General features: G+C 33.2%; 1 protein-coding gene across 2 annotated transcripts in view; it reads right to left on the bottom strand.

Moving 5' to 3' along the window:
• Positions 1-4,098: 4,098 nt before the first annotated feature.
• LOC138332877 (uncharacterized protein KIAA0825-like) overlaps positions 4,099-12,442 on the bottom strand; it is a 34,198-nt gene continuing 25,854 nt past the window's right edge. For both annotated transcript variants that reach the window (XM_069280872.1, XM_069280873.1), the window contains exons 21-23: positions 5,807-5,910; positions 4,908-5,110; positions 4,099-4,566 (exon numbers count right to left, since the gene is read on the bottom strand). In XM_069280872.1, the coding sequence (XP_069136973.1) occupies positions 4,372-4,566; positions 4,908-5,110; positions 5,807-5,910 (502 nt within the window). In that variant the 3' untranslated portion in view covers positions 4,099-4,371. The remainder of the gene's footprint in view (positions 4,567-4,907; positions 5,111-5,806; positions 5,911-12,442) is intronic.

The raw sequence follows: 12,442 nt of genomic DNA, 5'->3' as shown, positions 1-12,442 counted from the left end.
TTTTTTTATTTTTTTTGCCTTAGATAATAAAAGAGACAATGTGTGACAAGCTGGGAGTACAATGTAGTTCCAAATTTATGACTTTGATCAAATTAATGACTTTGAACTTCATTAATTAACAATCCCTAAGAATATATAAATCATTAGCCTTCGGCAATCACAACTAATTATATTGATTGTCCGAAGGGATCAGCCAGCCAATACACATCACCAATTGTCCCTGTACATATGTAGTTTATCTGTATGTTCTATGTGTGTTAATTGTTTATGTTTTTGTGAACATTTGTTACTGTCCTTAATCAGAATTACCTCTTTGGCACATATTTACCATTATCATTATGTATACTTTGTTTTTAGCAAGGCCTTGGATACATGTACTGTCTTCTAGAAATCTGATGAAAAATCCATACCTTCAATATGCTTATATTATGCTAATATCATAAATTAATTGAAGATAAGGATTTCAGTTGCTATACTTCAACCAATACTCTCTAGTTCCTGTCAGAAAAAAATGCAATGAATGAATCAAACGAGAAGTAAGGAAGGAGTAATTTATTTGGTCATAAATTAGTATAAATATAATGGATATCACAGACAACATTCCGTAACAAAATTAGACACTTCAAAAGACAGCCATTACAAGGTCACAAAACCAATGTTGTATAACAGACACATCTCTAGGATTAATGTATTATACAAGTATGATATGTTGATGTAATTGAGAGAAAATTTCCATATGATTTCCTACAATCCAATCAAGAGTAATATATGTTACTTATAAATATTACATTAATAAAAAAAATACAATGAAATGTTCTCAATAATTTTAAATTAAGGTTGTTTACCATTAATACCGTTCTTCATGTTTATTAAGATTTGCCACTGCAAGATAGAGTTCTGTAAAACTGTGACAAGTACTTTCAAATACCATAACAATAATAAGTCCTAACTGTTGTTTTGTCATATATCTATGATTTTAGCAATGTTAACATTTTATTCTTTTCCTCCTAATATGTTGGACTGGAGGCTGAGGCTATAAATGTGGATCTGTTAACAGCACACGTTTTTAAGTTTTATTTTCACACATAGAAAGATTTCTTCTTAAACTCATAGTTTTAGCTTTAGCACTAATAATTCTTTATAAATAGATGTAGACTTCAAATTTCAAATTAACCCAGTTGGTTTCCACCTACAGTCTGCAGTTTTAAGAAATGTCGATAACAAGAAGCATTATATATGTACATCATATAAAATTCTCCTATCACCACGAGGATCACAGCACAAGCTCAACTCCTTAAACTCTTTGTTTCTTGTTGGTATCTTGAGTTTCAGATATGTCTCATAAATGGAGTCTCCAAAATATAATACGACAAACCAAAGGAAGATATATTGGCGATTCCAAAATCATTGTAGAACTATCAGGATTGTGTGTATGGAGGATTACTACAATTTTAATTGTTAAGAAACGGTTTTACAACAACCAATGAAATGGATGCAGCAATGTAAACAGACTGAAATTTTTTTAAGGATAAAAGCAATAAAACGATAGTTTCATAATACATGTATAAGATTGGAAGAGACATTCCACACAGTAGTTGTCTAAACCAATAACAACAAGTCGAAAATTAGTCAAATTATTAAAAGCATGTCTAAGTTTGCCATCTAGAAAGTTCATGTTGAGTATATTAGCTACCTTGTATATTTAATGTGTATAAGAAGCTGAAGTCACTATTCACTAAAAGTCCAACAGAACATTCAGCTACATTAGCAGATATTTGAAGATCTTTGTGATTCTATTAAGTCTAACTTATTATTCTACTTGGTTATTGCATTTTACTGCATTAAAAATAAATGTATTTTATTATAGAAACAACTCTCAATAAAGTTTATCAGGACAGAAGATCAACACTATTATAAATATGTTCATAACTCAAACAAACGGATAACTGCTTGGATAAAAGAAATTATTAATAAAAATATGAGACAGAATTCCCTAAAGAACAACTTAAATACAATGTACTCAATAAAATAAAATGGTTGATAGTTGAACTTTAGGGTATCTTGGACGGTACAATATCTGGATAATTTAAAAGAATAATTATAAAAGTTGAATGTTACATAATAAACTGTAAAGACGTTATGTATACCAATATAAATATTTAGAAGGGAAAAGCTGTACCAACAAAAGCAATAATTACATACAGCCAATCGATACATATCATCAGACTAGCTTAAACTAAAACTTTTTTACCTAATTCCTGAGGCAATCTCAGGTCAAATAACACAGTCAAATTGCGTAGGGGACAAAGTTAGATTTTGATTAGCATGAGTTAGATTTAGAATAGCATAAGTTAGATTCACAATAGCATAAAATAGATTAAGAATAGCATAAGTTAGATTTAGAATACCGGTAATAAGTGATATAGAATAGCATAAGTAAGAATTAGAATAGCGGTAATAAGTGATTTAGAATAGCATAAGTTAGATTTAGAATACTGGTAATAAGTGATTTAGAATAGCATAAGATAATTTTAGAATACTGGTAATAAGTGATTTAGAATAGCATAAGTTAGATTTAGAATACTGATAATAAGTGATTTAGAATAGCATAAGGTAATTTTAGAATATTGGTAATAAGTAATTTAGAATAGCATACGGTAATTTTAGAATACTTGATTTAGAATATCATAAGTTATATTTAGAATAGCATAAGTTAGATTTAGAATACTGGTAATAATTGATTTAGAATAGCATAAGATAATTTTAGAATACTGGTAATAAGTGATTTAGAATAGCATAAGTTAGATTTAGAATACTGGTAATAATTGATTTAGAATACTGCAATAATTGATTTAGAATAGCATAAGATAATTTTAGAATACTGGTAATAAGTGATTTAGAATAGCATAAGTTAGATTTAGAATACTGATAATAAGTGATTTAGAATAGCATAAGGTAATTTTAGAATATTGGTAATAAGTAATTTAGAATAGTATAAGTTAATTTTAGAATACTGGTAATAAGTGATTTAGAATAGCATAAGTTAGATTTAGAATACCGGTAATAAGTGATTTAGAATAGCATAAGTTAGATTTAGAATACCGGTAATAAGTGATTTAGAATAGCATAATTTAGATTTAGAATAGCATAAGTTAGATTAAGAATACCAGTAATAAGTGATTTAGAATACTGGTAATAAGTGATTTAGAATAGCATAAGTTAGATTTAGAATACCGGTAATAAGTGATTTAGAATAGCATAATTTAGATTTAGAATAGCATATACAATTTCCATCATTATTCATAACACACTGTACAGTATATAAATGCCCTACTTCTAAGGTTCTATTTGTTATAAAACAAAATCATTAGCAATATTTACAAAATCTTATGTTACATGTTATAATAGAATATCTTATTTATTGACCCCATAAAAACACGGAAAAATAACACAACCTATTAAAACCAACATTTTCATTAGATAATGCCAAGAGAGATTAAATACAATTACTGGTACATAGAGATGAGTGTATTGTAAATGATTCAAGGAACGACTTCCTTCCTTGTCAATTGATTGATACAGTTTAGCGTCCTTGTTCCTGTTATAACCGAGTCAAGGACACTTTTCTTGTCAATGTTTATGTAGTGAGCTGTTTTATAAAAGAGCAATTAAATTGTTAATTTGACATAACTTGCACCTAGATACACAAATGGAACAGTCCATTACCGCAATATAGGGGTAGATTTTAAAATTATTTCAACCAGTAGCACTATGATTACAGTTGGTATGACCCGTTCAATGGCACTAAATCAATCAAAACAACAGCATGTATTAATATTCATATGACAAATTTGATTGATATTTTATAAGTTATATGAAAGCTTTATATTCAAAATGGACAATGTCAAAAACAACTTTGTTCCAGTAACACACTCCTATCAATGCAAGTACATTGTATTAGCCTTTTTTAGTAACTGTTCCTTTTAAAAACCAACCTTTTCAAACTACAGACTCATATCAGTATTAACCTTTTCTGGGATATTCATGGCTATACACAGCAACATTTTCACAAAGATTAACAATCTTATTCTTAAAAGATGTTCTTGTAACTATAATATCCTTGAACTACAATATAACGGTAAGGTTTCTTGACATCCCTGTAACATGTATCTTAAACTACAATATCAACGGTAAGGTTTCTTGATGTCCTTGTTACGTGTATCTTAAACTACAGTATCAACGGTAAGGTTTCTTGATGTCCTTGTTACGTGTATCTTGAACTACAATATCAACGGTAAGGTTTGTTGTGGCGAGCACAGTCTCATTAAATCAAGGGGATATAAATTAATGTTTAAAGAAACAACTTCCACTTCAACCAAGTTCTCGTGCTTCATTCTCATAGGCGGAGCGTAAAACTTGGACTGGTTTCTTTTCATTTTCCTCGAGGAATGCCCCATCCTGCATCTCATGCCGATTGTAGAGCAGTGTTCGGAAGCCAAACTCACTGAGACCCAGATCAGACTGAAGTAGCTGCTGCCACTGTATTGGAAAGTTCCTTATCGTCTCCTGTGAAACATGTAATAAAGCAGTGATTTCTGTTATAATCATCAAAATTGAATATCAAAACATTGAAATTACTTACTGCTTACAAAACTCCCATCTCTATCAGAAGTGTTTGGATCACCATGCTCTCAAATTACCCGGTAAAAATCATTGAAAGATGCTACAGAAAGACCTTGGACCTACAGTCACTATTCTATTTAGGTCTTAAAACTGCAAGCAACTCAGATGGCTACCTATAGAGAATGTCAAACTTCTTAAACGTTTGGAGAATATAGATCCGTTGATAAGAAGGAACAAGTATTGACAAACACATTTAAAACGGACTAATTATTGAGGATTCTTACGTGGTCAAACTTTCGAGTTCCAATCAGATCAAACTCCTTGGCTGGATCAAATTCTCTCGGAGATGTAGACTTCATGTTGGTGGTGAAAACAGGAAGTGGTTTGTTGTCACCAGGGGGCAGCACATACTGGATATCTAGGTGGTGCTCCAGCCACAGGAAGTTGTTCTTGATGAGGAAATGTATATTGCGTAGATCCTTCTGACCTACAAAATATCGGACAAAGAAAATCAGGCCACATCTATAGCTGCTGTTTATGGAAACGGTAAAGAATGATAGTTAAATCTTCCAATAAATAAACAGTTTTGGTTTTATTAAATCCTATTAACAGCCAGGGTCATGAAAGGACATGACAATTTTGTTGGTTCAGGAAAGCCGCAGTATCCGAAGAAAAACCACCGACCAGCGGTCAGTACCTGGCCCACATGGGATTTGAACCCGCATCCCAGAGGTGGAGGGCTTGTGGTAATATTTCGGGACACTGTGACCCCCATGAATAAACAGACTGATCACTGAATGTAATATATGTGAACGTACTTAAACTTTTCTTTATGTGGAAGCTGGTTGTCAAGTGCATAATTGTTAATTTGTTAATAGCTAAGGAAATGTATACTGTGAAAATAGCACTTAAATCACATAAAGGTGAATTAAAAAACACTATTTACTTTCACTGAATAACAATTATGATAACAATATGAAAATACTCAATTCCTTAATTTATTCATCACATATTTGTTCTATCTGTAATAATATATTAGAAATGTCCTGCCGCATTAGAATACTTCAACTGTTAGACATGTATTTTTTTCAAATTTTATTACCAAAGTTTAATTGGCAGTTTTTTGATGCACCAATTACACTGATAATTTATTTAAAGGCTTTTGATCTGTATATGGGTTTACCTGTGTCAGTATCCAGTATGTTACTAGCCAGGAGAGAAAACAGCTGTGCCATAAACTCGTTAGTAGCTAACTCCAGAATATTACTGTCATCAGTCTCAAAAATACTGTAAACAGATCAAGTAGAGATTGTCAAATATGAACAACATGTTTGTGGAGAGTATCACCTTATTTTTGAAATTGAAGTATATAGACTTAGCACACACTACTCACTCGCTGTATAAAGACTGTATTATAAACTTAGCACACACTACTCACTTGCTGTATATAGACTGTATGATAAACTTAGCACACACTACTCACTCGCTGTATATAGACTGTATTATAAACTAAGCACACACTACTCACTCGCTGTATATAGACTGTATTATAAACTTAGCACACACTACTAACTCGCTGTATATAGACTATATTATAAACTTAGCACACACTACTCACTCGCTGTATATAGACTATATTATAAACTTAGCACACACTACTCACTCGCTGTATAAAGACTGTGTTATAAACTAAGCACACACTACTCACTCGCTGTATATAGACTGTATTATAAACTTAGCACACACTACTCACTCGCTGTATATAGACTGTATTATAAACTAAGCACACACTACTCACTCGCTGTATATAGACTGTATTATAAACTTAGCACACACTACTCACTCGCTGTATATAGACTGTATTATAAACTTAGCACACACTACTCACTCGCTGTATATAGACTGTATTATAAACTTAGCACACACTACTCACTCGCTGTATATAGACTGTATTATAAACTTTGCACACACTACTCACTCGCTGTATATTGACTGTATTATAAACTTACCACACACACTACTCACTCGCTGTATATTGACTGTATTATAAACTTAGCACACACTACTCACTCGCTGTATATAGACTGTATTATAAACTTAGCACACACACTACTCACTCACTGTATATAGACTGTATTATAAACTTACCACACACTACTCACTCGCTGTATATTGACTGTATTACAAACTTACCACACACTACTCACTCGCTGTATATTGACTGTATTATAAACTTAGCACACACTACTCACTCGCTGTATATAGACTGTATTATAAACTTAGCACACACTACTCACTCGCTGTATATAGACTGTATTATAAACTTAGCACACACTACTCACTCACTGTATATAGACTGTATTATAAACTTAGCACACACTACTCACTCGCTGTATATAGACTGTATTATAAACTTTGCACACACTACTCACTCGCTGTATATAGACTGTATTATAAACTTTGCACACACTACTCACTCGCTGTATATTGACTGTATTATAAACTTACCACACACTACTCACTCGCTGTATATTGACTGTATTATAAACTTAGCACACACTACTCACTCGCTGTATATAGACTGTATTAATAAACTTAGCACACACTACTCACTCACTGTATATAGACTGTATTATAAACTTAGCACACACTACTCACTCGCTGTATATAGACTGTATTATAAACTTAGCACACACTACTCACTCGCTGTATATAGACTGTATTATAAACTTAGCACACACTACTCACTCGCTGTATATAGACTGTATTATAAACTTAGCACACACTACTCACTCGCTGTATATAGACTGTATTATAAACTTAGCACACACTACTCACTCGCTGTATATAGACTGTATTATAAACTTAGCACACACTACTCACTCACTCGCTGTATAAAGACTGTATTATAAACTTAGCACACACTACTCACTCGCTGTATATATAGACTGTATTATAAACTTAGCACACACTACTCACTCACTGTATATAGACTGTATTATAAACTTAGCACACACTACTCACTCACTGTATATAGACTGTATTATAAACTTAGCACACACTACTCACTCGCTGTATATAGACTGTATTATAAACTTAGCACACACTACTCACTCGCTGTATATAGACTGTATTATAAACTTAGCACACACTACTCACTCGCTGTATATAGACTGTATAATAAACTTAGCACACACTACTCACTCGCTGTATATAGACTGTATTATAAACTTAGCACACACTACTCACTCGCTGTATATAGACTGTATTATAAACTTAGCACACACTACTCACTCGCTGTATATAGACTGTATTATAAACTTAGCACACACTACTCACTCGCTGTATATAGACTGTATTATAAACTTAGCACACACTACTCACTCGCTGTATATAGACTGTATTATAAACTTAGCACACACTACTCACTCGCTGTATATAGACTGTATTATAAACTTAGCACACACTACTCACTCGCTGTATATAGACTGTATTATAAACTTAGCACACACTACTCACTCGCTGTATAAAGACTGTATTATAAACTTAGCACACACTACTCACTCGCTGTATATAGACTGTATTATAAACTAAGCACACACTACTCACTTGCTGTATATAGACTGTATTATAAACTTAGCACACACTACTCACTCGCTGTATAAAGACTGTATCATAAACTTAGCACACACTACTCACTCACTGTATATAGACTATTATAAACTTAGCACACACTACTCACTCGCTGTATATTGACTGTATTATAAACTTAGCACACACTACTCACTCGCTGTATATTGACTGTATTATAAACTTAGCACACACTACTCACTCACTGTATATAGACTGTATCATAAACTTAGCACACACTACTCACTTGCTGTATATAGACTGTATTATAAACTTAGCACACACTACTCACTCGCTGTATATAGACTGTATCATAAACTTAGCACACACTACTCACTGTATAAAGACTGTATAATAAACTTAGCACACACTACTCACTCACTGTATATAGACTGTATAATAAACTTAGCACACACTACTCACTCACTGTATATAGACTGTATTATAAACTTAGCACACACTACTCACTCGCTGTATATTGACTGTATTATAAACTTAGCACACACTACTCACTCGCTGTATATAGACTGTATAATAAACTTAGCACACAATACTCACTTGCTGTATATAGACTGTATTATAAACTAAGCACACACTACTCACTTGCTGTATATAGACTGTATTATAAACTTAGCACACACTACTCACTCGCTGTATATAGACTGTATTATAAACTTAGCACACGCTACTCACTTGCTGTATATAGACTATATTATAAACTTAGCACACACTACTCACTCGCTGTATATAGACTGTATCATAAACTTAGCACACACTACTCACTCGCTGTATATAGACTGTATAATAAACTTAGCACACACTACTCACTCGCTGTATATAGACTGTATTATAAACTTAGCACACGCTACTCACTCGCTGTATATAGACTGTATTATAAACTTAGCACACACTACTCACTCGCTGTATAAAGACTGTATCATAAACTTAGCACACACTACTCACTCGCTGTATATAGACTGTATTATAAACTTAGCACACACTACTCACTCGCTGTATAAAGACTGTATTATAAACTTAGCACATGCTACTCACTCGCTGTATATAGACTGTATTATAAACTTAGCACACGCTACTCACTCACTGTATATAGACTGTATTATAAACTTAGCACACACTACTCACTCACTGTATATAGACTGTATTATAAACTTAGCACACACTACTCACTCGCTGTATATAGACTGTATTATAAACTTAGCACACACTACTCACTCGCTGTATATAGACTGTATTATAAACTTAGCACACACTACTCACTCGCTGTATATTGACTGTATTATAAACTTAGCACACACTACTCACTCGCTGTATATAGACTGTATTATAAACTTAGCACACACTACTCACTCACTGTATATAGACTGTATTATAAACTTAGCACACGCTACTCACTCGCTGTATATAGACTGTATTATAAACTTAGCACACACTACTCACTCGCTGTATAAAGACTGTATCATAAACTTAGCACACACTACTCACTCGCTGTATATAGACTGTATTATAAACTTAGCACACACTACTCACTCGCTGTATAAAGACTGTATTATAAACTTAGCACATGCTACTCACTCGCTGTATATAGACTGTATTATAAACTTAGCACACACTACTCACTCGCTGTATATAGACTGTATAATAAACTTAGCACACACTACTCACTCGCTGTATATAGACTGTATTATAAACTTAGCACACACTACTCACTCGCTGTATATAGACTGTATTATAAACTTAGCACACACTACTCACTCGCTGTATAAAGACTGTATCATAAACTTAGCACACACTACTCACTCGCTGTATATAGACTGTATTATAAACTTAGCACACACTACTCACTCGCTGTATAAAGACTGTATTATAAACTTAGCACACGCTACTCACTCGCTGTATATAGACTGTATTATAAACTTAGCACACACTACTCACACTCGCTGTATATAGACTGTATTATAAACTTAGCACACACTACTCACTCGCTGTATATAGACTGTATTATAAACTTAGCACACACTACTCACTTGCTGTATATAGACTGTATTATAAACTTAGCACACACTACTCACTCGCTGTGTATATAGACTGTATCATAAACTTAGCACACACTACTCACTCACTGTATAAAGACTGTATAATAAACTTAGCACACACTACTCACTCACTGTATATATAGACTGTATAATAAACTTAGCACACACTACTCACTTGCTGTATAAAGACTGTATTATAAACTTAGCACACACTACTCACTCGCTGTATAAAGACTGTATTATAAACTTAGCACACACTACTCACTCGCTGTATATAGACTGTATTATAAACTTAGCACACACTACTCACTCACTGTATATAGACTGTATTATAAACTTAGCACACACTACTCACTCACTGTATATAGACTGTATTATAAACTTAGCACACACTACTCACTCGCTGTATATAGACTGTATTATAAACTTAGCACACACTACTCACTCACTGTATATAGACTGTATTATAAACTTAGCACACACTACTCACTCGCTGTATATAGACTGTATAATAAACTTAGCACACACTACTCACTCGCTGTATATTGACTGTATTATAAACTTAGCACACACTACTCACTCGCTGTATATAGACTGTATTATAAACTTAGCACACACTACTCACTCGCTGTATATTGACTGTATTATAAACTTAGCACACACTACTCACTCGCTGTATATAGACTGTATAAATAAACTTAGCACACACTACTCACTCGCTGTATATAGACTGTATTATAAACTTAGCACACACTACTCACTCGCTGTATATAGACTGTATTATAAACTTAGCACACACTACTCACTCGCTGTATAAAGACTGTATCATAAACTTAGCACACACTACTCACTCGCTGTATATAGACTGTATTATAAACTTAGCACACACTACTCACTCGCTGTATAAAGACTGTATTATAAACTTAGCACATGCTACTCACTCGCTGTATATAGACTGTATTATAAACTTAGCACACGCTACTCGCTCGCTGTATATAGACTGTATTATAAACTTAGCACACACTACTCACTCGCTGTATATAGACTGTATTATAAACTTAGCACACACACTACTCACTCGCTGTATATAGACTGTATTATAAACTTAGCACACACTACTCACTCGCTGTATATAGACTGTATTATAAACTTAGCACACACTACTCACTCGCTGTATATAGACTGTATTATAAACTTAGCACACACTACTCACTCGCTGTATATAGACTGTATTATAAACTTAGCACACACTACTCACTCGCTGTATATAGACTGTATAATAAACTTAGCACACACTACTCACTCGCTGTATATTGACTGTATTATAAACTTAGCACACACTACTCACTCGCTGTATATAGACTGTATTATAAACTTAGCACACACTACTCACTCGCTGTATATTGACTGTATTATAAACTTAGCACACACTACTACTCACTCGCTGTATATAGACTGTATTATAAACTTAGCACACACTACTCACTCGCTGTATATTGACTGTATTATAAACTTAGCACACACTACTCACTCGCTGTATAAAGACTGTATTATAAACTTAGCACATGCTACTCACTCGCTGTATATAGACTGTATTATAAACTTAGCACACACTACTCACTTGCTGTATATAGACTGTATTATAAACTTAGCACACACTACTCACTCGCTGTATATAGACTGTATTATAAACTTAGCACACACTACTCACTCGCTGTATATAGACTGTATTATAAACTTAGCACACACTACTCACTCGCTGTATATAGACTGTATTATAAACTTAGCACACGCTACTCACTCGCTGTATATAGACTGTATTATAAACTTAGCACACACTACTCACTCACTCGCTGTATATAGACTGTATTATAAACTTAGCACACACTACTCACTCGCTGTATATAGACTGTATTATAAACTTAGCACACACTACTCACTCGCTGTATATAGACTGTATTATAAACTTAGCACACACTACTCACTCGCTGTATATAGACTGTATTATAAACTTAGCACACACTACTCACTCGCTGTATATAGACTGTATTATAAACTTAGCACACACTACTCACTCGCTGTATATAGACTGTATTATAAACTTATCACATGCTACTCACTCGCTGTATATAGAC

This window comes from Argopecten irradians, chromosome 10, assembly GCF_041381155.1.
Source record: "Argopecten irradians isolate NY chromosome 10, Ai_NY, whole genome shotgun sequence".
Classification (NCBI taxonomy): domain Eukaryota; kingdom Metazoa; phylum Mollusca; class Bivalvia; order Pectinida; family Pectinidae; genus Argopecten; species Argopecten irradians.
The sequence above is the reverse complement of the archived record's forward strand: the minus strand, read 5'-3'. Positions and strand labels throughout refer to the sequence as shown.